The 27,678-nt window shown below is 46.2% G+C and overlaps 1 protein-coding gene across 1 annotated transcript in view; it reads right to left on the bottom strand.

Annotated features, from left to right (window-relative positions):
- Nucleotides 1-27,678, bottom strand: part of ARHGAP31 (Rho GTPase activating protein 31) — a 61,792-nt gene that overhangs the window by 4,386 nt on the left and 29,728 nt on the right. Inside the window, exons 2-11 of the mRNA XM_075512672.1 lie at nucleotides 17,772-17,874; nucleotides 17,151-17,295; nucleotides 11,763-11,845; nucleotides 11,021-11,128; nucleotides 9,159-9,304; nucleotides 7,165-7,363; nucleotides 5,277-5,401; nucleotides 2,817-2,876; nucleotides 1,509-2,135; nucleotides 861-1,174 (exon numbers count right to left, since the gene is read on the bottom strand). Of these exons, the coding sequence (XP_075368787.1) occupies nucleotides 861-1,174; nucleotides 1,509-2,135; nucleotides 2,817-2,876; nucleotides 5,277-5,401; nucleotides 7,165-7,363; nucleotides 9,159-9,304; nucleotides 11,021-11,128; nucleotides 11,763-11,845; nucleotides 17,151-17,295; nucleotides 17,772-17,874 (1,910 nt within the window). The remainder of the gene's footprint in view (nucleotides 1-860; nucleotides 1,175-1,508; nucleotides 2,136-2,816; nucleotides 2,877-5,276; nucleotides 5,402-7,164; nucleotides 7,364-9,158; nucleotides 9,305-11,020; nucleotides 11,129-11,762; nucleotides 11,846-17,150; nucleotides 17,296-17,771; nucleotides 17,875-27,678) is intronic.

Below are 27,678 nucleotides of genomic sequence, written 5' to 3'. Positions count from 1 at the left end.
GACAGCTCACAACTTACCAGTAAATACCCCTCCATTTTCCTCAAATAGCCCTCTTAGAATAGACAGGCTTCTGGATGAGCACACTCATGGGTACAGAAACACAGACACGCATACTGCTACTAGTTCAAGGAAGGAAATACATCTATAAACAAGTGGGTTTATGGAGGAGAAGATCCGAGGTGCAGCCAAAATGAGGCCTGGACAGATGTGCAGAAAGAATGAGGTGAATGGGTAGCTGGAATGTCTCAGCCTGTTTCCCAGATCTTCCCATTCAGGCTCGCTTGGCCTTGCCAGACCTGCATTCCCAAATCACACACAAACTGGAATGAATAATCTGTTCAAGGAGTTATGCCAACAGATCTTTAAATAGCTGTCCAGAGATGAGTATCACTGAAAGAAACTTGGTGAAAAACCTCTGGTAGAGATACAGAGGAGGCAAAAATAATAGTAATAATAAAATAGTGTGTAGAGAATGGAAGAAAAAATGACTGTTCAGGCTGTCCAGGACAAATGGGACAGCAAAAATAGAAGGGGAATTCAGAGACCATGGGTCAAAATGCTCAGACATCCAGACAGTCTCACATCTGGAAAGTCTCAGAGCAGACAGATTGTATGGACTGCAATCATATAGCTACAGGAAAAGAAGACCAAAAGGGGACAGTAGGTAGTTGTGTAAAGGTAAATCACCACATGGTGACATGGACAGAAGTGAAATCAGTACATGGTCAGTTCTTGACCCTGCTTAGCCTAGGTCATAGACTGAGTTTTCATGACTACGGACACACAGTGAAACTTGAAACAACCTCCCAGTCACCACCATGACATTGTCCCCCATCTTTTTCTCATGCCTTCTTCCTTACCACATCTCTTAAGCGCAGCCCTTCTTCTGTCTTAGCCATCTCGATCTCCTGCTGGCCACAGCTGCCTTCTGAGGAGACATCCTTTGTCTTGTGCTGTCCTTGCTCTGCCTTGTCTGCAGGGAGTGGCCCCGTATGAGCCTCTGAGGCTGGTGTTTGTTCCAAGGTGGGACTCTGCTCTGATGACTGCTGGGGGCTGCTGGTGCTGCTTGTGCAGCTGCTTTGCCCACATAACGTCTCCTGATTTTCTGCTGCTGGCTGTGGAGTTTCTACGGCCTCGGGTTTCCTGGCTGCCACCAGGTCCTCAGGGTGAGAGCCTGGATCAGAAATGCAAATGAACGGTGTGACTGCTTGTGACTGAAAACACGTGCCCTGAGACACAGCGGTGCTGTTTCAACCCAGTGCCAACTAACAAAGCTAAAGACCTCCCTCTGAGCACAACAGGACATTGCCAGGAGGCCACCCACCTCCCCAGTCTCATTACTGCAACAAGCACCAACCTGACCTGCTACCGTCAACACCCACCCTACTACAGCTTGGTCTCTTTCCTGCCACAAGAGCAGGCTGGAGCAACCTCCATGCCACCGAGCTGCAGGGCACCTCCAGTAGCCCGACAGAGGCTCCACATCCCCCTCCTTAACACACTTTTACCTCTGGATGCTTCCGCTGGCAGGGTGGGCCCCAGCTGTTTCTCCTTCCGCTCCGGCACCTGCTCTGTCCTTGTGTGCGTCCCCGCTTCCAGGGCAGAGGGGCTCGTGCTCTCAGCCACCAGGGAAGACAGCTCCTCTAGGCTGGAGAGGGAAAGCTTCTCCTTGGCGGGCACACGGCAGGGCGTGCTGTTGGTGCTGATGACTGCGGATACCCGGAGAGGGACAGAGACAGCAAAGGGCTCTGAGATGTTCAGGGCTTTCCTCTGGTGACGAGGGGAGGCCTCCAAGGGAAAGAGGCTGCTTGGGAAGCCTGACTTGGTGGCTGTTTCGGAGGTGTAGAACATGCGGCCGCCTTTGGGGGAAGTCTGCTCGTTTTCAGCATCCTCTGCTGCCCAGAAGACCTTCAGCTGCTCAGGGGGTGACTTTGCCTGCGGTGTCCGGGGAGGACCTTTCTCCCCACTCGGCTCTGAGCATCCTTTGGCCCCCACAGCAGATCCTTCCCGCTCCCACTCATTCTCCTTGCTGAGGTCATATGAGCTGCCTGTGCCTCCTGTCTGTATCTTCATCACCGGAACAAAAAACCCTCCAGTAGTTACTGCCCGTTTGAATCTGCTCTTTTCATCCTCCCCTAGAGTTGGGAAGACAGGAGGGAGTCAACGGGAAGCAAAGCACTAACAAGCAACCCTCCTCTGTGAGGACCCCTCCTCAGTCCCTGCAGGGGTGAGTCCTGCCCTGCTGAACACCCACATTTCCCCAGAGAGATGGGAACAGCAGGCACTGAAGACCTTCCAGGCTCCAGCCCTGGGGCTTCCTTCAAACTGGGCAGGCAGGGCTGGATAGGATGCCCTCCAGTGGAATCACCTAGGTCTTTTATTAGAGGCCCTTCTCAATCAGATACCGCCAAGTCCAGGGCTAGCGTCCATTGCCCACAAAGATCACAGCTCCGGGCTTTGTTGACTTATTGCAAGCACTTTTCACTGCTTTATACTTTTCCTTATAAATGGGAATTTTGTGCCCAGAATAACCAAGAATGAAATCGAAGCAATCCCACTCCTAATAAAGATGCAGCTAGGCACAGTGGTAACTCTCAGGTGCACGCACCAACATAAAAGATACAGAAAAGAGTTAATAATGTATGCACACAAAGGTGGGGGCACATGTCAGCAGCCATGGCACAAGCACAGAAAGATACACAACATGGTGAGATAGGCAAAGAAACAGACCACAGCATCCATGCAGGCACGGGCGAAAGCTGAGAATGCAGAGGTGCAATCCTTCGCCCTTACAGTATAGGTTATTGATGTCTCACCTTCCACTGGCAGGGAACACAGTGAGTCCATGCTCTTCGCGGGCCGAATAGTTGCTTTTTCTGTGGAAAATGAGTTTTAGAAACAGGCTTCAGATCCTGTGGCTTTGCAGGTTTCAGCCCATAAAGACCAAAGGCTACATAGAGACAGGCATGCCAGGCAGACATCAAAGTTATTTTCCATTTCCAAGCATTCCCCTCCCCTGTGTCCACACTGCACAGCTTATTACCCACAACACTTGACCACACAGCTGGGGATCTGCTAACAACAGCTTTGCACCTGCCGGACACGTGGAGAGCTATACTTAACCCAGCCAGTCAGCACCATCTCCACTGTGAAGCAGATAAGCATCCCCAATGCCGTTATGAGCCACTGCCCTCCCCAGTCAAGTCAGGCTATTGGATGTGGGGACTTTTTAACTAAACTGACATAAATGCCTTCTCACCTCTCATTCCTGATAGCAAATGTTAGGTTATTTTTACGTTGCACTCTCAGGCTCTTTTGCTGGCATGAGCATACCCCGCCTGCAGCAAGCACTCCAGGAAATGTATGAGGGCAGTAAGCAACCTATTTTCCTGGTCATCCTCGCTGGACTTGCGTGCCCAGAAACAAGCTGCCATTTGTCACCAGACACTCTACAGGTCTGTTCCTGAGAGGTTTTGGAAGCGTGTAGCTGTTACCGCTCTGAAAAGGGGAGATGGGGGGAATGTAGCTGGCAAGGAAGACAAGTTAGTCTCTGGCAGCCCAAAAAGGGTCCCTGGAGCTCTGGAAAATGTCTGGGAGCAAAGTTTGCTGTTTACAATGTTGCACAAAGTAGGTAAGGCAGAAAGTGAGCAGGCTTGTTGGATTTAATTTGTTTATATAATTAAGGCTTCTGGGACCCACTGTCACATGAGAAACTCCAGCTACTTTTTGCAATTATATGGAGTCCTGGCTACCTTTTATGTTCATATGGCATGACGTCTTGAGTGCTGGCTCTGCTTTCCCAGAGGAACAGAATACAATCTGTGGAGCTCGCATTTTATGTGACTTGCAGACTTGTGTACATGGACACAAACTGTGTTAAAGCATGCGCTGAGTTTCAACAGCAAGTTCATCTGTTTCCTCACATTAAGCTGTAAGCAGAGAGCACACAAAAATACAACATGGCAGCACTAAAGCACTGCTTCTCAAAAGCACTACTTCAGTGCCTAAATCTCTGCGCATGGTTGTGTGGTTGTGTGTCCTGCTGGTGAAAATGTACAGCCTCCTGTCACTCAGTACTGTGCTTGGAACAAGGCTTGGCCCCCGCAACCACTGGGCTCCAGTCATTTCTGAGCATCCTTGGGTTAGCACTATTTTGGGACAGAGTATTCCTTATAAAAGTGAGAAGGTGATCCGGTGATCAAAATAGGATGGAGAGCTATTTTGAGGTCTGCCATGGGCACCCTATGCAAGGCCATCTGTACATGCAAAACATGGGGGAAAGCAGGGGTCCAAAAAGAGCTGGATCCAGCATTTGGCTTCACATTAACTTCTGATTCAAATACAGCCTCTCTTATATGTGGTGGTAGGTAATGTTGCCAACATTAACTATTTTATTTCAAGTCTTGCAGTGTTTGGTAGTGCTCCTCCAAAGACCAGCTCCTGGAGTCATGAGATTATCTAAAAAAAATTCCACCTTCATCTTCTTTTTAAAAAGTAAATTTCTTGACTTGGAGATACTAAAAACATCTAGGACATATAAACCCAAAACACTTCTTTATGAACTCAGGTAAAAAAGGGTATGCTTTCTTTTAGAAATTGTGATTACTTTTAAGTCAACTTCATGATTTTTAGAACTTGAGTCATCATTTCTGAACACTGGGAATTGGCACTGCCATGTGATTTTCTAGGAAGCAGAGTGTTTAAGAGACTGCAGCTCAGGAGGGGCTAGAACTTGGGATTACAGCCAGGAGAAAAGACAACTTCTCTCTTGTAAATTCTGCAAAAGTAATAGCTTCCCTCAAAGTGGTGAGAGCCAGGAGCCCTAGGAACTCCTGGCGCCTTGTTTTTCACAAAGACATTGAACTCAGTTCTTTATGTTCTTTAATGCTCTTTAGTGGAAGGACAGCCTGGAAGGACAGCCATTCACCCAGTGCCATGTAAGGAACATGAGGAGCCAGAGGCTGCCTGGGCTGGAAGAGCGGACTAATGGCAACATTTGTCCAAATGGCAAGAGTGGACAGCTGGGCAACAACAGCTGTTTATCACATACCAAAATGGAATATTTACTGTAGCTGTCTGGCATATCCTTCTGAAAGGGTGCTTCTCACCATCACATGAAAATGAGATGTGCATGAAACCAGGCAACAAACATGACCCCATTAGACTATCTCAAGTCTAATGGTATTAGTGTTATGTGCATACAGGTTGTCCCATGCTATCAATATTGCAGGAGAAAGCTGCAGAGAGAAATACTTAACTGAAAAGTGTGTTCTTACCAGAGAGCTTCTGTGCCCTTACGAAGACACTCCCGTTTCGACTCAGTTTAGACTTTGATTCTGAGCCAGAACGGCCCAAGTTAAATATCGACTTCCATTTCTTGGACTTGGTAGATAATTTTCTCCTGGAAGGAAAAAGGGCTCAGGATGTTACCAAACCCTAGAGGCTTTTGTCTTTTTAATATCCCACAAAAACCTCTGAGCTCTCTCCCCTCCATACTGTCCCTCTTTTCTTCTCACACCTCTTTTAATTCTGTGGTATGCAAGGCATAGCTACGCAACCAGCTCTTGCTTTTCTGTAAGTGATTTATCTGTATTGCTGATTTAACCGCGTCATAGATGGAAAGACACGTAAGCCGACTCTTCGGAGAGTTGGCTCTGGCATCATGCTACAGCAACTGTGATTGAGTGATCGACCATGCTTGTCTCCACGAAGCAGAGCTTTTCGAGGACAGAACTATCTTGCAATACAGTAAAGAAAAATTACCTTTTTAACAGGTTTTAATGACAGAATGCAAGATAAATTCCAGAGAACTGATGGAACTGGTACTATTGCTTAGTGCACAAAGCTATCCTTTAAAGTCCACATCTTATAGTTCTTATGAATTTGTGAAAATAAAAGGATCCCTTAATACAAACTAGCTATTAATGCTTCTCAGACCAACATTAATTTAATCATAGGTGTTATATGATCATATGCAAGTATAATGTACTAACGAAAAAGAAGGTGGCTTAAGGGAATTAAATCAATTTCTCGTAACTGGCAGAGGAAGTGGGACACCAGTTCCCTGTGTCTCTTTGGAAATCCCAGCTTTAAACAGAAAGAAGCTGCTACTCCCGAAGCCAGTCTTCTTCTATGCAAATTACTGCATGAAGCTCTGTTTCAGTTCCTTCACATACCCATTCTGACTCCTCTTTCAATCTCCCCTCTTCCAGAGCAAGAACCCTCTTATCTTCCTGTCTTGCTCTCCATAATGGGCTTTCTACCCCCCATAGTTCTGCTTTTCTGTCAGATCAGTACTCAGAAGAGCACAAATCAGTCCTACAAAGAGGACTAATATTTTGGGGACAGGAATGTTCTCTTGAAGTGAGAAAGGAAAAGACACTCTAGAGGGGCAATACACCCTTTTGTCTTAAGCTGGTTATCCTCTTGCCAGTATTCTGTTAGATGGCTAATTTTTGCTTTAATGTATCAAGTGCAAATAAATATCTTTGCTCCGGTGCTTTATGGGTCAGTAGATTAATGAGCCTCCTGCTGCAGAGGCTATAATCTCTCAGAACCAGGCAGTAAAGTGGCCATATATTAACAGATAGATAGACCAATAGATAAATACTTATGCTGGGCAGCAGTGGCAACAGCTGCAGCAACCTCAGCTGAAATCAGACTCTTCTCCTGGCATAGGCATAGTTGGCATAGGTGCCACTATGTAAAAATATCTCCATGCTAGGAGTGAAAATTCACCTTACTGCTTGGCTATGAGTGCAGAGGAACCTGGAGAACGATAAAGCCGAGCAGGTCAATGTCACCAGGCGCGCCGTGGACCAGCCGCCAGCAGGTGGAACTCGTAGGAAAGCTGTGTCTTGACCTGCTCCATGTTCAGCCCACGTTTAGCCAAACCCTGAGCTGACGCAAGGATGCAAAGAGAATTCATTCCTCCTGCAGGAGGTCTGCGAGGTTCTGCCCCAATGGAGGAATGAGCACTAGTGGAGCTATGAACCCAGCAACTGCAATGCTTCTCAGGAGCAGCTGTGCCTCTTTTGAGAAGAGCACACAATTTTCTCTCAATGGTGGCTGTAGATGCATGCATGCTGGTGTGGGGGTATCACGCTAACAAAAGGAAAAAATTCCTGATCGTGCTGGGGAACCTGCACTCGTCTTGGCACTTACTTGCTGTCAGGGAGGTCAACAACTGTGTGGAAGAGGGACCCAGTTACAGGGACAATTTCAGGCAAGCTGTTCTCTCTCCTCTCCTTCCGAGCAGGGTGGGAGGCAGACAGACTCCGTGCCTGTGCTTCTTCCAGGCTCACCAGTTTCATCGGCAGGGAGGCCGAGGGGAGGGTCAGACTTTTCACAACCGATGCACTCTCTGAAAAGCAAGAAAATACATTCCCGCCTGGGGTGAGGAGAGACGAGAGCAAGAGCTTCATGTCTTTATTTGACTGGAACATCTCCTGCAGAGGGGGGAAAGGAGCAGCACGTGCAGGGAGAGAGGCTTTTTGTCAGATAAGTCTTCCATCTCCCCAGCAACCTTATCCATCTGAATGCATTCCCAGCAGGGGCCACACTCACCAGCCAAAGGCTGCGTTGCACAGGCTTGCTGCCTCTGCTGTAGATGCTTCGGTATGAGAGGAGTCTCTGAAAACCACCAGGATTCACACACTCCCCTTCCTCCTCCCTTCTTCCCTCCCTGCCTCCCTTCCCAGATTTTGGAGCAGTTCAGTCCCTGATCCAAACCTGGTGCCTAATTCTTTCTCTCACTTCCACATCTTTCTCCTTGTCTTGTTCCAGGAAGGGGGACTGTTCTAAAAACCAACATTACTTTACCTTCCTAATGCATTTCAGGGCTATGGAAAGGAGTGTGACCAACAGCCCTGGAAACTGAAGGCAAAGCCAACTTCCCATATGCTGCCCCACCAACAGCCCTGTCCTAAACAGACCTCCTCGACATACATGAAGGAAGCTCAGTCCCTGTAGTCCATTAGGTACTTAGCCCTTCTGCTGAAGTAGGGTGCAAGCTCCTGCCTGTGCAGAGGGGCTGGGTGAAGGGGCACTTTCCCACTAAGAAATCAACTGGGACCATCAGCATGTTCCTCTCCTGACTCCACACAGATGTTAAAGGCCAGCAGTGTTCAGCACTTACAAAACTTGGGTCAGTTTTGGGCCAGTGACCTGCAGTACAACCAGAAGCCTTGGAATTTACTAGTCAGTTTTGCTGCAATGCTTAAGGCAGTATGGGAGCAGTTTCTTACCCCGTGCCTTCTGCCAGGGCATAAACAAGGGCATAGGAATGCCACCCACACCGGCAGAGCAGGGATGCTACAGGTCAAGCAGGGCACTGCACTGGAACTGTGGGCTCCAAGGACAGACTAGCAGGGAATGCCACATGTCAAGGGAAAGGTGGATGGGTCAAGTTGACACGGGGCTGGAAAGGAGAAATGCCTTTTCTTTTGGGTAAAATGCCTTTACCTCACTTCTGCAGGTATTATGAGTCTTCCCAGTGTGTAAAACAGAACAATGCATATTTCTGAAATTATGTGAGGTCACTGTGGATCCAAGCCCTCTCACTTCCCAGACTTAAAAGCATTTTGACAACAAACCTGTCACTAAATAACAAAAATCAGCATCTCCCAAGACTGTTGATGTCCCAGGAAAAAAACTCTCTTTTAATAAAACATCCCCAAGTACAAGACATAAGTTTTTAGAACACAAGCTTAAGTTTTATCTTGGAAGTGTGGCCTCTGACTCAGGTGGTTATGGTGGCTGCAGGGCAGGTGTCATCAGTATGAGGAAATATAACTGGGGGAGCCTGAGAGAAGAGTTGAGACTGTGGATGATGGGCTTAGAGAGAAAGTTTAGGCCAGGATTGAGAAGCAATCAGGTCGTCTTCCTTTTGTGGAAAGGGTTAAGCCAAGTAAGATCATGCAAAAGATGAGCCATAGGGCAATCTGGGAGCACACTGAAGGAGGCTAGTATTCAAAAATAAAATGTTGGAGATGGAGATGAAGAGGACAAAAGTAATGAGGGATTGGGCTCAAGGTGTGTTTGGGGGTGTCTATGAGCATTGTAAGGGTCGATGTGCTTGAAATATTAGTGGAAAGGGATACAGTTAGGGCTGGAGTACATGGCAAGTGACACGTAGAGTGGTTCAGGGAGGTTGTTACCAATGTTCTCTGCACAGCTGGCTTTTCTGTTGTTGTTGAAGATCTGATCCACGTGATTCAGGATGAACTCGATCACCAGCTGCTGCACTCGCACCTCCAGGAAAGCTGCATCCCCATTGCAGCCAACTGCCTCAATCTCCTTTGACCTGCCCCAGGAAAGAGGTATACTAGTAGCCAGCACTCTCACACGCAGCCTCTGGGAAGGAGAAATAGCTTTCTTCCTGCAAGACTTGGAACAGGGATGTTTTCCCCACTCTTGCTGCACCTCTTGCTCTCCTTGACTCACATGCCCTTATCCTCTCTGCCTCTTCACTCTTTTGAGAATTATTTTTCTTGTTTTCTCTATCACCTCTGCTGCTTTCTTTCCTGCCGGTGTTATTTTCCCTACTTCACTTTTCAGCAGTAGATAAAACTGTGACTCTCAAACTCCACTCTTCTCCCTCTATGCTCCTCTTTTAGCTATTTCGAAGTTGGGCCTGAAATACAATGCAGGAGCCTTCAAACACTGCTTCCAGATCCCTACTCAATGCTTCAGTCATCTCTCATGAAATCCCTTAGAACGATGCTCAGGTCTTCCCCACGCCAATTTTTTTCAATGCTTTGCCATGTGCCCCAGTAGTCTCCTCTCTGCCCCCCTGCACTCCCACATTCTCACTCTTGCTCTCAGCAAAGAAACATTCCTTATCTTGACATGCCAAAGTGTTGCTGAAGAAATTATCTCTGGGCAATGGATCCTTTGTAAAGTTAATGACTGGTGTGTTAGATAATAGCTTGGGGCATTGCCAAGAGGATAACCCTGTAAGGAGACTGCAGTTGCATTGCTTGCTCCTTTCTTTTCCTCCCTGGGACGTGCACTTAGAAAAGATTGCAAAAGGAAACAGACTTCAGTTTTTTTGACAAGGACAGATGCTAGAATGAAAATGTCTCAGTAGTAAAGGTCCGCTTTGTGATATTCAATAGACTCAACATTTGATTCATTTTCAGAACCTGCTCTGCCTGTTTTGTCATTTAAAAGGGTGAGATAACTCTTTAGAGAATGCTTTTTGGGCCTGTACCTCTCTAGCCAATGTCCCTCCCTCCTGTCCTCTGCCAGCCCAGGGCTCTCCCTACCAGCTCTGCCAGAGGCCCTCTCCTGCCCAGCTGCAGTCCTGGACTCTCCCTGCATAGTTCATTCCTCTCAATACCTGCGTATGGGATGGATAGGGAAGAGAATTTCAACAAGATACAAAATATTTCAATATTTTTTTTTCAGATACTATTTTTTCTTGTTCTGCTTAGCTCTACAACATATCAGCCAAACGTCTGCCTGCATCTTATCCGGACCTCTTCCCAGCAGAGTGCCAGGCATAGCAAACATGACAAACTAGCTGGTGGTCTTGAGATCTGACACTAGCTACCATCTTAAGCCCACCAAGCTCATCTCACTTATGCTCAAGCAGATCTGGGCACAGGCCTGTAGTATTCTTTCCCTGTTGCCCTCCTTTCCAAGCCTTGCTGTCTCTCACCGCCCCATTGCAGAAGCGCTGGCACTGTCAGAAATGTCATTTCCGTTCCACAGTGATGAGCTAACTCCTCATTTTTAAATCAATGTGCTCAACTTGCAAATAACAGCTTTTTTTTTTACAAGAAACACACAAAACCACAGGCTTCCTTGGATGCTGGCAGTAAGACCTCAGATTATTCAACCTGGAAGAATTTTTTCTCCTTTTAAAAGCTGTTTACTCTGTTCTACTGTTCCCTTTAGTTGTTTTGCTTTTCCCCATTTTTGCGTTTCCCTCAAGGGATGGGTCTCCAGGGTCAGGTGCTGGCATTCCCCTTGGAGCTCAGCATTGGTTTCTGGATTAGAGGACTCTCTACCATACCTGAGGAGATTGGGAGCCCACACCAAGGCCAGGTTTCTGGTGTGCATGTTGGTCATGTTGCTGAAGGAGGCCAGGTGAGTCAGGTGCTTGATCAAGTATTCCAGCGTTCTGCAGTGGTTTCATATGAAGAGAGAAAAAAGTGTCAAGTGACCGATGCCTGCCCACTGGGACAGCAAGACTCAGACTCAGCCCTGGCCTCAGAGTTGTCCCCTCCTCAAGGGAGGCAGCGCCTGCAATGGCACAACAGACCCCATAGGACAGAGGGTTTACAGCACCAGCATTTACATGGGATGGTGGTGAACACCTGGACAACTGTGCTCTGGGGTGGCCAAGGATGGGGCAGGAACCAAACAATCCTTAGCACAATGGGCGCGAGGAAGATGGCAGATGGATGGGAGAAGGAGTGGGATGCTGCAAAGGCTGAGGGCTTAGCTCTTGCTCAAGTGCCTCCAGCAGATCATCTTCTCCTCACTGCACCCAGGACACTGGCCAAGGGTGCCATGGGGGTCGTACCTGGGGAAGGAGGATGATAGACTGCAGCAGGGGGAGCTTGTTTGATCTCTTACAATGGCTTGTTCAATGATACTTAAATGCCAGATAAATTGTTGTCAGATTTGGAAATGGTGAGTCAGCTTTTGGAAATTAACTTCTGGAAATTAACTCCAGTGCTGTTTCAGGCAATATTCCCTGATGGTGAGGGTCACCACACTGTTCCTCAGCACCTCGCTGGACACCTTCTCACCTGTAATGCGATGGAGGGAGCTCCTGGATGACATTTTGAATTCGTGCCAACTGCTCGTCCTCGGGAAAGCGTGATACTGCTTCCTGCGGAGATACAAGGAAACAGTCCACCCTGGCAATGGACTCAGGGGAAAAGGAAGAGGGATAAGGAGGGTCACATGAGACAGTCTGTCTCAGAGGAAATGCTCTCTTGTTACCTTACACGGCTATTGGTAGAAGAAGTTGCTTTGTGTTCCCAGCGCAGCAGAGATTTGCTGCACTGTTATTTTATGTCTCAGTACATCCTTCCCACACGCTGGGACAGGGTGGTCAATGTTTTGGGGAGAGGGGTGTTTAAGGACTGAGAGTTTCAATTAGGAATTAGGAGTTATGTTTCTTTTCTTTTTTTTGTTCTTTTTCTCTTTTTTAACTTGTGCAGTGATGGGTGGAGTAGAAAGAGAGGGAAAGAGAAAAGTGAAAATAATAATTAAAAAAAAAAGTTATACCCCTCCCTCAAAACTGTGTTAAAAGTAAAAAAGATCTTTCAAGCCCTATGTAATGAAAACAGCTGGGATATACAGGTTCCATATTCATCAAAATAAGCAATATTTTTGGCTGTCATATGAAGATAGCTATAGGGAGTAGTTTGTGTGAGTTTGCATATTTTATGATGGGAGAAGCCTTAGCAAAATCACTGTCTAGGTAGATCAATAAATTCTTATACTCAGGGTTAGACTAGGTTAGACAGAATCAAGGTTATACATCGTGGTCTTTAGCAAGTCTTTATGGACCAAGAGCTTAAAGAGCCACGATAAGCTTTCGTCTGCATTCCTAGAAGTTTACTGCATTGGTATTCATCTCTTCAGCTACTCCCTTTCAATATTTGTGCTGGGGGGACACAAACCACCAGTGAGTTCAAACAATGCATGACTGTCTGGGAACCTCCTGCCTACCCTACTGCCACTGGAGTTTGGAGCGACTTCAAAGAAAGATGCTGGGACCCACACTGCCAGCAGAAGCTTTGCCTACAGACGGACGTCAGCACTGCTAGGGTAGGAAAGGAAGGAAACAACCCGTCCCAAACCACCCGTCGCTTAAACATTATGAACCTGAAATTACCAGCCACAACTAGAGAAGCATCTTCTTGTAGCAGTCACTACAACATCCACACTGATGATGCTGCGTCTCTGTTCTGGTCACTGTCCTTTTCCCAGCAGACCACTTCTCACGTACAACCACCAGCAAACCAACCATTGCCAGTTTCAAGGCCAGAGATGAATATGAATCATGTTTCATTCCCTAACACTGGGAATTGAGATCTATGTCCCCTAGTTTGAACTTACTCACTGGTATGATGGCAAAGAAAAACAAGTGAGTGCACTAGTTTGGTGTACATGAGATGTGGATGCACTTGTTTTGCCCAAATTAAAGGTAGGTTAACTCCTTCTAGTACTTTTTACCCATAGCTACAGCTCCTTTCTAAAAAAAAAAAAAAAATCCTATTACCATTAGCCCAGAAATCCTAAGTATAAGAACTCTGTGATCCTCATAAAAGGTTCCCAGTTGAACAGCCTTGTCCAAAGATGAAGAAGGAGAGAAATACAAACTAACTGGTGCATCTAAAACACTATATTTCAGCTAGATTGTACACAGTATTTTCTCCCCCTACTGCTGATTTTCATTCCCATATTTAACTTCTAGGTCTCAAAGACCTAATGCTTAGCAAGGGAATACCAGTTTCTCTGAGGTTATGACCCATTCAAACCTCCAAGCCACATTTCTGACCCATACATGTTGTGCCTGTGAAACCTGAGACCCCCTCCAAAACTCGGGATTACAGCAGCAGAATACAGAAGTTAAGGAAGAACCAATAATTCCATTTATTACATGTCTGTTAATCATAGTACGAATTCATGTCATTTAGGATTTTTCTTACTACAGTGGTGGTACTGAGAGTGCACAATTCACAAGCCCTGGTGTTGTGATTTAACCCCAGCCAGCAACTAAGCACCACACAGCCCCTCACTCACTCTCCCCTGGCGGGATGGGGGAAAGAAACGGAAGAGTAAAAGTGAGAAAACTCATGGGTTGAGATAAAGACAGTTTAATAGGTAAAGCAAAAACCACGCACGCAAGCAAAGCAAAACAAGGAATTCATTCCCTACTTCCCATGGGCAGGCAGGTGGTCAGCCATCTCCAGGAAAGCAGGGCTCCATCACACGTAATGGTTACTTGGGAAGACAAACACCATCACTCCAAAAGTCCCCCCCTTCCTTCTTCTTCCTCCAGCTTTATATGGTGAGCGTGATATCATATGGTACGGGATATCCCTTTGGTCAGTTGGGGTCAGCTGTCCCAGCCGTGTCCCCTCCCAGCTTCTTGTGCACCCCCAGCCTGCTCGCTGGTGGGGTGGGGTGAGAAGCAGAAAAGGCCTTGACTCTGTGTAAGCACTGCTCAGCAGTAAGTAAAACATCCCTGTATTATCAATGACGTTTCCAGCACAAAGCCAAAACATAGCCCTATACTAGCTACTATGAATTAACTCTACCCCAGCCAAAACCAGCACACCTGGTTAATAAGTGGAATAGAGTCCGGAGAGAGAAGGTAGGCTTGGCCTCCTACAGCTGATTTGCTCTGAGGGAGTACTCAGTCCCTCTATGCCCAGCCTAGAACAAACCAACTAGAGTCAACTTATCTATCCTGTGAAACAAATATCCATCATCAGAATACAAGATGGCGAACTGGAGAACATGAGAGGGCATAATTTTGGAAAAGTTGATAGCCAGTGAGGTCATGACTGGGATGTTACATCCGTGAACTTGACATAGTGATGACCAAAAGGCCAACCCCTCCCTAGTCATTAAGAATTTGACTTTCCTTGGCCACAAATGTCTGAATCACTCTGGTGACTCAAAGGGGAGCCTATCCCATCTCAGAGACAGCTCCAACTGAGTCAGGCTGGGATTAGCATGCATCCTTTACTCCTACCAGCGCTCTTCTGCCGAGGCACAGCTGCCACTGTTCTCTGTCCAGACACCCCATGCATACACATGATCCTAGTGGTTTTTCTGCTCCTTGGGGAATTGGTCTTTTTTCTTTCTTTCCTCCTGGTATCTGACTGTGCTTCCTGTCAGCTGGGTTACCCATTATAAATCCCTACTGAGTAGACTTACATGAATAATGGATTTTGTGGCTGAGCAGACAAACTAAAAAGCCGGAGATTAAAAAAAAATCCCTTTTAGGTCAATCCAAAGTGATAACATTTTGGGGAGCTGGCACAAGATTTTAAAAAACAATTTAAATGTTCAAGGTTGACCAAAGCATCACACTCAACCAAAAGTCAAAGAAATTATCATTTAAATTTGGGGCTGTTTAACTCTTTTCTGAAAGATGTTTTATTTATGAGTTTGATGTCTTGATTTAATATTGAAACATTTCCTTTAAAAAGTATTTGTAAAATAAACATTTAGACAGTTGCAGAAGTGTTTTCCCTTTTGCTTTTGAATGAAAGTATTTACCAAATGTATCTAACGAAAATCTGCAAGTCGTCATCCCAAAACTGCACTTTTCAGCAAACATTCTTTCCTAAAAAAAGTTTCCATCTAAATCTTCATGTTTCCCTTAGCGGATTTTTCTTTCATAAATCAGTACTGATAGCCAGAAAGACACCAGCCGAACAGCTTCAACAAGAATGAGACTCATCAGTTACTGTGAATGGTTGAATAATATGCTATATTTTCAAGGTGCTATTCTTCTTGACTGTCTCTAGTTTAGAGCTCCTATCCTATATCCTCTGGATCTCTATATCCTGAGGATATAGGTCAATTTTTCAGATCTGCTCAGAATTTTGACTGCAGTTTTGACTATACATCACCTTGAAACACAGACCAACGTTACTTAAAATTTGGCATCAAAACAGCAAGATACCTAATGCTATCGCATACCTGTCAGGCAGCACAGCGAGCCAATTCCCACCTTGTGTTCCCCAGCTCAGTTGTAGTCCCTAAGAGCTCCCTGACTTCTTATAGCACGTTGCTGCGTGTCTGGTCCCGTCTGGCTTTGCCATAGAGCAAGCCCCCTGGCATAGGTGTGCCTGCCTTTTCCCACAGCGGGCAGCAGGGACTTTTTGGAGAACATCTTCTTCTTGTGGCCCCTGCAGGTCTCTCTCGGTGCCTCCTGTGCCATAGGAGCGCCACTTGGAAGTGCTTGATTCAGGGTAGAGGCAATGCAGACAGCAACACCTGAAGCTAAGGTTGCTTGTCACTTCCCGTTTCATTTGGACATGATTTTGCAAAACTCTTCTCTGCAACATCTGACATTTTTGGTGATGTCTGTCCCCTCCACCTCCCAGCAAATGGGAAAGAGTAGGATGACAGAAATTCTTAACAAAGGACGGATGTTTCTAACACTGAGGAAACAATCCTTCCCATCCCCCTACCCCAGTTGTTTTAAGAAGCTGGTGAATGCTTTTAGCTGAAAATTCACACCTCTGGCATGTAAGATTTCAGCCTGAATGACCGGCTTTAAATTTGCTGGTGTCATAAACAACTGAAAGTGGATTTAGAGCGGTAAGAAGCAGGCAACCTTAACAAGAAGCATAGCTTGCTGTGCCACCTTTTAATAAAATATTATCTGTCATCAAAATTAGCCAACTCTCTTGAAAATTCAGGCTTTGTGGTCTCATTTTTCTGCTTCCCCGCAGTCTGCTCCTAGGGTCCAACGGTATCCATGTATAATCTATGGTTGTTCTGCAGAATCAAGTTACTACTCTCTGAATTATAATCCTTTTAAACAGGGTTAGATATTTCTGCTTGGCCAGCTGCCACTTTCCTCTGTCGTTTGTATTTATGACATGATCATGATGGACCTGATATGCCATAGCTGGCATAACCTGTATCATCATTTGCACTCTGACAAACTGTGTGAAAAGTGCTACAGATGGAGAAAAGTTGGTGTTTTACATATGGGCTAAGCAATCAGTTTGCGCACGTGTCAGAGGGACAGGGAGGAGGAAACCGCACCCTTGTGATTATGATCACAAGCCCCAGGTGACCCAGAAGACTCTCAGTGATGGACAGCAATGAGGAAAAGAAAAAGAATAAGTAATTCTGGGAGGAGGTGCACAGTGGGAAGAAAGTAACAACAGGGAAGCAATGCAGTGAAAAAATGAGCAAGACGAAGGGGAGGAAACAGCAGAGAGACTGAGAGAAATAAACATGAAAAGGGGAAAGAAACAATGACAGGGAAAGAGAGCCAGCACAAGACAAGAAAGGAAGAGCACTGAGAAGTGTTTATACAGATAGATGCACCAGAAGCCAGGACATTGGAGTGAATCCCAAACAGCTGTCATGGAGAAACCTGCAGCACATCCACGCTGCTGGAGAGGAATGAGAACAGCAAAGGGTCTCACCGTGAATTTCTTGTAGAGCTCATAAGTGAGGAGAGGGTTGGGCAGTTCCCTGAAGTACAGCTTGCAGAGCGACCCCACGCAGTGGATGTCCTGGAGGTAAACTTCCCTTGTCAGATCCGGGCATTGGTCAGAAACAAATTCTTGTCTGAAACAATATAGAGACAGTGTAGGAGAATAAGAGCTGTAGCATCCCAGTACTCTTTTACAGTTGAGGAAAAACAAACTGGAAAGCAGAGATGTCTCTGCAGCCTGTCCCGGATTGTCTCCCAGGATCAGGCCCCGAGGTTTCAACTTGTCTCTGGTTTCCATAACATAGGTCCATGAGTGGACCTCAAACTGATATAAAGAGATTGCTTTGTCTTGAAGTGAGAGAGAACAACTCAGCATTTGTGCTGAGACCCTCCAGGCCTTTCCCATTAATAGATGCAGATGGAGATTTTTTTTTTTTTCATGGACTAATTCCTGAAATGTTGCATTTCCCTGTTACCAGCTTCAGAGACAGATTCTCTTCTGCATCAATGTAGAGCTCTGTTGGACCCAATCTATGCCTGAGGGACTAAAGCGAAAAGGTAGTGAGTAGTATCACCGAATCCCTCTGGCACTCAGACAGATCGCCCTTACCTCAGCTTTTGTATGTTGGATGTCACTCCTGAGAGGCGGTAGATCCCATCCACAATGCCATGAGTCTCAATGAACTCCGCGCAGCTCTTCAGCACGTAGGGGACTAGGACAGGAAAGCAAGGCAAGATGCCCAATGAATACACACCAAGAACTTCCACAAGTCACCACAGAGGAGACAGTTTCATGAAACAGCAGCAGAGGCTCTCTGCAGATGCAGGGAAGGGTACAGCAATGGGAGAAATACAGGGCAAACCAAAAATAAACCCCACAAAGTGACCGTAGCCAATTCATAGAGTGACGATACGCTATGGTTGGGCCATGCCACACTCATTGCCATATGACAATGACTGAGCCCGAAGTCACAGAAACATTGCGGGAAGAAAGGTAGCATTTCTTTCTCTCTCTTTTTCTTTTCTTTCCTTTCCAGAAGAAGAGGCAATTTCATTCTAATTGAAAGCATGAGGTAAAGCATGAGGTCCTGGGAACCTCCCCCCTCCCCAAGACAGAGCCTCACTTCTCCAGCCTCACTGAATCGTGCCAGAAGGTCTGATTGGCTTGGATAAAAATCAGAAAAGCATTCGCACTTCCATATAAGCCTACATACCCACAGTTTAGTGCTCATAAACTCCCACAGAGGGGGTATAAAGTTCAAATATTGACTAGATCTGCACACTGACAAAATCTGACATTGGCTTCAAAGAACTCCATCAACATAACCAGCCAAAGACTTAACCAGCCTTAAAGCTGAGAGGAGCCTGAGGCACAACATTTACATCCAGACCTGGACCCAAAGCGTGTGTTTATTTTTTCCCCATTATATAGGTATAGGAAACCCTCATCCTCTTGGTGAGACCAAGCCTCCCTGTCCCCAGTACTATAACAACCCTAGTTATAACAATAACAGTAAGAGAGCCCTTCCTTATTAGGTGCTAGAAACTGCTGTGTATTTAATGCAATGCTTCACACAGCCATAAGCACAAAAGTCAGTAAATGTAGAAGTTAAAGTTCCATGCTGTAATGCTGACTCTGCTGCACTGCACATTCAGAAAGCTGTATGGAAGAAAACAGACTAAGCCACACATTTGACTGAAAAGCCAGGCATAGAAATTACTGCATCTTTGTGACACCACAGAGATAATGCCTCTGGCTGGACCTTCTCTGACTTCTTCTTGTTCAGGACCATAATGACATATTAACATGTGCTTCATCAGGCAGCATCCAAAGACAGCACTTCAAGGACAGCCTGAACAAAAAACAGCTGGTACATTGTTGTATTTCTCATGGGTGCTGCTGAGGCCAGAGCCAGCTCATGGGTGGACTTGCCCCTACCAAGCAGCTCAGGGCACAGGCTCTGGTGAGGAGGGCTGATGCCTACCTCAGTGAGACCCTATTACTGAGCCCGGTCAGTTAGGGAAGTGCTACCTTTCTGCCTCCCGACTCTTACCGAGGGAGGTAAAGAGGTCCTTCTTGTGTGTCTTTTCTCTTCTCAGCATGGCCAACCCAAATGGAGGAATACACAAAGTGCCAGTGATTACTTGGAAGCCTGAATGATCCAAACAGACTAATTCTCCTCACCTAAAGGAGCCTCTTCAGAACAACAGGGAAAATTTGACTTTATGTTTTTTTGAGCAGGGACTCATAATGCAGGTACATTAGCCATGCTGTGTCACACTCAAAGCCCTTAGGATGATTTTTAAGACCCTCAAGTTGTTGGGCTAAGACTAATAGCTGAGCTTCTGGCAGGGGCCCTCGCCTACTACAACAACAACCTTCATGGGAAACCATGAAATTGCCAAGAGAACAGGTGAAGTCTACAGAGTCAAAGCTTTGCCCACAGCAGCCACAGAGCTATAGGATTCTCTCCTCAAGGACTTTTGAGGAGAAGGCATATCAGCGCCTTCCAAAAGGAACATGGGAAGCATTCCTTTCAGTGCCTACAGCACCCGCTTCCTAAGAGGACTAGATGATGTGGAAGGAGACAGAGCAAAAGAAAAGTATGAAATTTCCTTAAAATCCTACCAAGAAAAGCCCAAGTGACACATCAAGAAAAAGGACCTTCCTATCTCTGAGTAAGACCTGATTATCAGTAACTACAGTAGGGAACTCAGCTCATATGATGATGAGCATGCTAGAAATAAAAAAAAGGAACAGCAAATGACTTCAGGCCTCTTCTTCATTTCTATCTGGTCAGGCTGTACCGTCTTTGTGGCAGGAGCTATGCATACATGGCATATTAAGATTTCCTTCTTGGTAGGGGTCTCTGGGAATAAATCTAATGTAAACAGCAAAATTGAAAGCTAGGCAGATCCATGTTCACTTCAGATCCATTTGGGTGGGAGAATGGGTGAACCACTCCATGCCACCTGGAAAAAGAATAATTAATTGAACAGAAAATCTATTTGAGCAGGACAGCCATGTGACAAGGTTTGTTTAAAAATTAAATAGTCTTTTGTATAGACAAACTTCATATGATGGTGCCTAGCTGCCACACAAATGAGGTCCGTGCCCACAGGGCCCTTTATTAGATACTTTTTAAAACCGCAGTTTTAAGAATAAGCACACCAATTAAAAATTCATATACTGATGTTTGTTGTGACTAATTTGACCTCTTGAAAGTAAGACCATTTAAATCACACCTTTTTTTTGCTGAGTTTTAAGTTTCTTTGGGATAAATTAGGTCAAGAGGCCTCAGGCAGGTAAGCAAACCTCTTACACAAAAAACAGAGAAGGCTAGATCCATCTGTTGAGGACTGCTAAGCAAAAAAAAGGGGCCTGAGGGGAATAATCTGTAGCAAACATATAAAATTCAACCCATTTTAAAAAGTGAGTGAAGACTCCACAGCAGAGACAACCTTATAGACTGCAGATAGACAATATGCACCAAGCTCTGCAGATATCTCTTACTCCAGCCCTGCAATCTTCCCTGCTTTTCCAGCCCTGGGCTTCTCACATACCTCTGCCAGTGCCTTTAACTCATCATGTACATGATTTCCTGCCCTACCAGGTCTTTGGCTTTTATGAAGAGAAACAGCCAGTTAAGCCAAAATGTGTGGCGATTTTGTGATGTCAAGAAAAATCCCACATAGGACACATTTCACTCACAACCAAAAATTACAGACTTTGACCTCAGATCCCTGGAGGTGAAGGGACTGCATAAGCTTCCTGCAAAGCAAGCCCCTAAATGCAGTGCTTGTATGAAACTGGAGCACAATAAATGTTTTCTTTGAGCAGAACCTGCAGCTCTGAAATTCCTGAGCAGCTCTGATCTCCTACAAAGCTGAGTCTTTTGGGCACTTGGGGGAGGTGAGGTTAGAGAGGCAGTGAGTGGCTCCCTCCCACTTCCAGCCATCTCTGAGGTGGTTTGCTTATTTCAGACATGGCTCCCAATGAACCAAAAGAAAGGCTGTGATCAACCCTGAATGCGGGGTGGTACAGACTCTAGCATGCACTTTACAACAGGACTCTATTGGCGTTACAGGGCACACGTAAATCACAGAGCTGGGTGTCTCCCGAAGGAAGATCGGACGTGGATTGGGATTTGTAGCAGGGGCTGTGCATGTGCGTGCAGGCACAGAAAGGGGTGGGGGTGGGGGGTGTCCAATCTTGACACTTCTATAATTAAAACTGTGCTGGAGGCTTAGAAGTTGGAAGAGGCAGCTGGTGTCACACAGACCCCGCTTGTTCTGCCAGACAGCCAAACTGTCCTCATTTAAAGCTACAATAGAAACCAGATGGAGGAGGAGAAGAAAGCATGGAGCAAGGCATCAGGCTGAAGGGAAATTGAGTTATAAACATACTGCACACAAAAGACAATACTTCTCTTCCCCTAGACAAAAATAAACCAGAAGGGCAGTCGCAGTAACTCGTTGCACTCTCACTGGATTTCACCTCCGAGCTCAGCATACACAGACATTCACCTTCACCAGGGTCTTTTCCGTGACCACAGCTCATGCCACCTCCTTTACACGTGTGCGGCTCCTGCTAGGTCAGGTATCGTGCCTCCTTCCCCTCCCCTCCCGATCCCACCAGCTTCCAGTGCCAACGATGTGTGCTGAGCCTCTCGCCTCCCAGCATTGCTGGGAAGGAGGCATCTCTCGCTTCCCCTGTCCCTTCCCAGCCATGGTACTACCACCCACCAAACCCCCCCACCAGCGAGCAAGGTGCTCACTCTTTGACTGCCTGACAAAGGCTTCATCTGGCACAGGGCTGAGCATTTTGGATCAAAGCCAGGGAGACCTTTAAGCATGCACCTAACTAAATCACCAAGCAGCCCTAGTAGGACGGAACACTAGGAAGAGAGGGAGTCACCCCACCTAATGACTGGTGGGAGGATGGCCTCCTGGTGTCCCACCAAAGCCAGCAAAGAGTGAGAAAGATCCTGGTCCAACAGGAGATGCAAGCAATGCCCTGTAGCCTTCAGTGCCGCCTTCCAGAAGAAACTTTTAGTCGCCATGGGCTACAGAAGGACCCTAGGGACGAGGTTGCTAAGTCAGCCACCCAAACCAGTCAGGGTGAATACTGTCCAGTAAGACTGTGCTTAAAGTTAGCTAACCCAGACTGGGTCATGTATGCAGGGTACACTGCACTGAACTGGCCTGAATAGCAGCAGGCTTCATTTTTGCCTTTATCCTTCTGTTGTTCTCTCACAGGGCTCCTTGCGAGGATAGAAATTAGTGACAGAGCTACGCAGGTCCTCCTTAGTGGTTGATTTATGCCACATGGAGGAGGTTTCGCGTCCTCTCTAATTTTATTTTAATTTTAGTTCAAGTAACGGGACAATAAATGTAGACCTTTCATTTCACCTGAAACATCAACTTTGATATTTGTCTTGCAGGAAATAGTTTGGGGTTTTTTATTAATTTCTCCCAAAAATGAATCCTGTGCCATAAAAAAAGTTGTGGGCATTTTTAATTCACCATTTTGGTTTTGTTATGTATTAGCATTTTTTTCTTAATTGTCTTCCATTGCCCTCAATAATAGTGCATGCTTCCTATCATGCCATGTCAATAGCATGACAATAAAGGTCAACGTAGTCTCTTGTTTCAATTTAAATTACTAAATTAGGAAATATTTCCTCCTAAAAAATAAGTGTTTCAGTCTGTACTAAGCAAGAGCTGTTATTTTGTACAAACAAAAATAACAAAACAGTACACATTTTAGAACATACCAATATATTAACTTGGCCTCCTAATCACAGGAAAGGAACAGCATTGTATAAATGGCAGCATACTTGAGAGTCAGTATCTCTGACGTGACATTTGTCTGCATTTCCTGATGCTTCCTACTTTAAATCACGAGCTTGAATGCTGATTCACTACATTTCTTTCTTTCTTTTTTTTTTTTTTTTTTGCTGATCTTGTCTGATTTTTACTAGGTGTAAGGTTGGCTGAGAAACAGATTCCAGAAGAGATGAAACTGTGCTCTCCGCCCTGCAGATTGCCCGAGCCCTGGTCCAGCACAGCCATGACTCTTCCAGTTTGCCCCCCAATGCATAGCCCTGACCCATGGCAGCTAAGGATAAATCCTGCCTTGCCTCCAGGTATCATCTCCTTTGCCTTTCACCATCTCCTTTTCAGCAGTGGCCAGGGATGGAAGGGACCACACATCCAAAATCTGCAGAGCATCTCTCCTGCTCAGAGATGAAGTTGGCAGACCTGGGGATGGGGAGGGTTTGCCCTGCCTGGATGTAACTGCTACAAAGACAAACAGAGGGCTTCAGTCTGCAGGATGTCTATGCATACTTTTCACCAGCACTAAATTCATTTTGCAGAAGAAGAAAAAATAAACTGTCTCACCATCAAATTCCAGTGTTTAGTTTGGCTGTTAGCGCTGAGCTACCACAACACCCCCATGCACACACACACCTGTGTTTGAATAGCATGAGATAGCTAAACACCACCAAACAGGCTTAAAAACAAATCACCTTGTTAGAATCCTCCTCTCCTCTTCCCCCTTAGCTGACATAAACACAGTTAAAAAAAGACGAATAGCTGGCACCGAGGTGATCCTGTCTGCATGGACAGCACAACTGAATCACCATACAAGTCACACACTTCATCTTTTTTTTCCTCCCTCTACTTCTGTGGGAAATGCCTCTGCGATGTCACGAAGCTTATCACAACCGTTCCATTCCCTGCGATGAAAGCACCGTCCTGAATGCAGTTGCAATTTTGCTGGGCAAAGACGTAGGAAAAACAGATCTCGAATCTGTCAGATGCTGCAAGCCATCACCCTCCATGGACTGAGCGGGAAGTGGAAACGCTGAGCACTGTTTGGGATGTGGCACGCTGATTTCAAGCAAATGCATTTCAACATAGCCTGGCGGCTGAGTGTGAGTTTGAATGAAGTCAATGGCACCACAATCGAGGTTTTTTTTCCCATTGATATTACACCCAGCTTACATCTCACATATCTAAATAAGACATGTAGGAACACCTGATTTTCCAGAGCAGATCTGACAACTGTGATGTTCCAGGCAGAAATGAAAGAGCCCGTGGCAGACCTGACCAGCTCATCAACAACACACACCAAAGAAAGCCTAAGAGAAAGCACTGAATGAGCAGACATTGAATGCTGACTCTCAACCCCGGTGGTCACCATGCCCCTCTGAAACCTGACTAGTACCTTGACATAGCTGGCAGATTCTGTCATGCAGGCACTTTTGAAAAGAGGTTTGTGCTGGTTTTGGCTGGGGTAGAGTTAATTTTCTTCATAGCAGCTAGTACAGGGCTGTGTTTTGGATTTGTGCTGGAAACATTGTTGAGTTATTGCTGAGCAGTGCTTACACAGAGTCAAGGCCTTTTCTGCTCCTCACACCACCCCACCAGCGAGCAGGCTGGGGGTGCACAAGAAGTTGGGAGGGGACACGGCTGGGACAGCAGACCCCAACTGACCAAAGGGATATCCCATACCATATGATATCATGCTCAGCATATAAAGCTGGGGGAGTAGAAGGAAGGGGGGGACATTCGGAGTGATGATGTTTATCTTCACAAGTAACCATTACGCATGATGGAGCCCTGCTTTCCTGGAGATGGCTGAACACCTGCCTGCCGATGGGAAGTAGGGAATGAATTCCTTGTTTTGCTTTGCTTGTGTGCGCGGCTTTTGCTTTACCTATTCAACTGTCTTTAGCTCAACCCACAAGCTTTCTCATTTTTACTCTTCTAATTCTCCCCCATCCCACAGGGGGAGTGAGCGAGGGCCTGTGTGGTGCTTAGTTGCCGGCTGGGGTTAAACCACAACAGTCCTTTTTGGCATCCAACGTGGGACTCGAACAGTTCAAGATAATGACAGGTTTGACTGGAATGTGCTAGATCAATTTTATAGCTGTTATTGCTGTTTAGCTATTAATTGGCAGGCTTCTGTGCTTGCCATGGGGCTTGCTTGCCTCACTGTATATTAGAGTCTAGTGCTTGTTAGTGGCTGCTTTTTGCTTTCGCTGCTTGTTGTACTGCTGTACTGCTTATCATCTTACTGTGCTGTGCCTGGGAACATTTTGATAACAGCAATGGCCATGCGCCTGGGCTGGCAGATGGCCAGGGCATCGCTGCTGTTTCTGTGCTGCTGTCCTGGACAGGCTGGCACTCCAGTGTGAACTCGAGTCGAAGGGACTGTGACCTGTGGATGAGTCCACGTGAAAGCAGGACACGCCGAAGCGTCTGTGGCTGTGGACAAGTCCACACCAGAGCAGGTACATCTCGAAGTGTCTGTGGCTGTAGTTATGTGTGTGCCACAGCAGGTATACCTTTTAAGGGATTGTGGCCCAAGGATAAGTCCACGCTGGAGAAGGTACACCTCGAAGCACCTGTGGCTGTGGATAAGTCCATGCTGCAGCAGGTACATCCTGAAGCATCTCTGGCTGTGCATGAGGTCATGCTGGAGCACCTCAAAGCGTGTGCCATGGATAAGCCCATGACAGAGCAGGTACACCGCTGGAGGGACTGCAGGCATGGGTAAGGCCATGTTGGGGCAGGTTTACTTCTGAAGGGACTGTGGCTGTGGGTAAGGCCATGCTGGAGCAGGTATATCTCTGAAGGCTTTGTGGCCCATGGATAAGCCCATGCTGGAACAGGTGCACCTCAAAGTAACTGTGGCTGTGGAGAGATCTATGATGCAGCAGGTGTACCCCTGAAGAGACTGTGGCTCATAGATAAGGCTCCACTTGGAGCAGGTACACCCCTAAGGGACTGCAGTGTGTTGATAAGTCCAAGCCAGAGCGGGGGCAAGGGGAGTTCATTGCAATGTTAAACCCTATAACCTGGCCCAAAGGGACCAGGGGTGGAGACTGTAGTGGAAATACCTTTAAATTATTGTAACCCATTATTTGAGTTGCATGTTATAAGAATTACTACAGCAGAGCAGGAACCACCCGAATCAATGGAGGACAAGCCTTACAAGAAGCAGTGCAAGCGCGGCAGTGACCCAACCTGAGCTGGCTTTGGTGCCCAGTAACTCCACACAACACACCATCTCTTCTGTCCTGAGTGACCACCATAACAGATGGAGCCAAAAGTCATGGACTAAATGAACTCAATGGACATTTTGTGGACATTTATGGACATTTTACAGACATTTCACAGAGTGGTCCCTAGACTAAGGGAATGATATTTGTGTATTATATCAAAGGATGTGAAGGGGAGTGGTGGATAATGACAATGTATTGGATAGGGTGAGACCTGAGCATGATGTAAATGGTATGGAATAAGGGGTGGAGAATGTGCTGGTTTTGTTAATTATTATTTTATTTTCTTCTTATTAATAATTATTAGTTAATTATTTTCTTCATAGTAGCTAGTATAGGGCTGTGCTTTGGATTTGTGCTGAAAACAGTGTTGATAATATAGGGATGTTTTAGTTACTGCTGAGCAGTGCTTACACAGAGTCAAGGCCTTTTCTGCTCCTCACCCCACCCCACCAGCGAGCAGGCTGGGGGTGCACAAGAAGCTGGGAGGGGACACGGCTGGGACAGCTGACCCCAACTGACCAAAGGGATATCCCATACCATATGATGTCATGCTCAGTATAGAAAGCTGGAGGAAGAAGAAGGAAGGGGGGGACGTTTGGAGTGATGGTGTTTGTCTTCCCAAGTAACCATTACGCATGATGGAGCCCTGCTTTCCTGGAGATGGCTGAACACCTGCCTGCCAATGGGAAGTAGGGAATGAATTCCTTGTTTTGCTTTGCTTGCATGTGTGGCTTTTGCTTTACCTATTAAACTGTCTTTATCTTAACCCACAAGTTTTCTCATTTTTACTCTTCCGATTCTCTCCTCCATGCCACTGGAGGAGAGTGAGTGAGGGGCTGTGTGGTGCTTTGTTGCTGGCTGGGGTTAAACCATGACAAGATTGTACTAAATACTGGAATGATTTTGTTAGGAAAACATCCTGCTGTGGGTTTCCTGCAAAAAAAGACCAGATAACTGAACAGGATATCTCCACTCCTAACTTTTATGACTCTGTGGTACAGCCACCTCGGAAAACAGAGGCTTAGGTTTTGCAGGGCAGGTCAATGAGCTGTGCACATCCTCAGCTAGCCATTTGAATCCTAATAACTCCGATCCATAGCAGATTAGGGTGGATATTGTACAGCGTTTTGTTCACCACAGCACAAGCAATAGGGGTAATTAATTCTGGAGGTAGGAGTAATGGGACAATTTATGCTGTCTCAGAAAAGGGACTCAGGTATAAGTACAGAAAAGATCAGAATAGTTTTGAAGCTGCATATAATGAATTGACCTCCGTCTCGGTAAATGCCTAGATACTATGAGGATAAGCAGGCTGTGAGACAGGAATTCTGCTATTAACCTCGTTTCTGACAACACATACTAAAACCACTACCAAATCCAAAGGCGCTGATGGAGCGCAGGAGTGAGCAGGGCAATGCCGATGCTGCAGCAGAAGGGAGC

This window comes from Mycteria americana, chromosome 1 (genome assembly GCF_035582795.1).
Source record: "Mycteria americana isolate JAX WOST 10 ecotype Jacksonville Zoo and Gardens chromosome 1, USCA_MyAme_1.0, whole genome shotgun sequence".
Classification (NCBI taxonomy): domain Eukaryota; kingdom Metazoa; phylum Chordata; class Aves; order Ciconiiformes; family Ciconiidae; genus Mycteria; species Mycteria americana.
The sequence above is the reverse complement of the archived record's forward strand: the minus strand, read 5'-3'. Positions and strand labels throughout refer to the sequence as shown.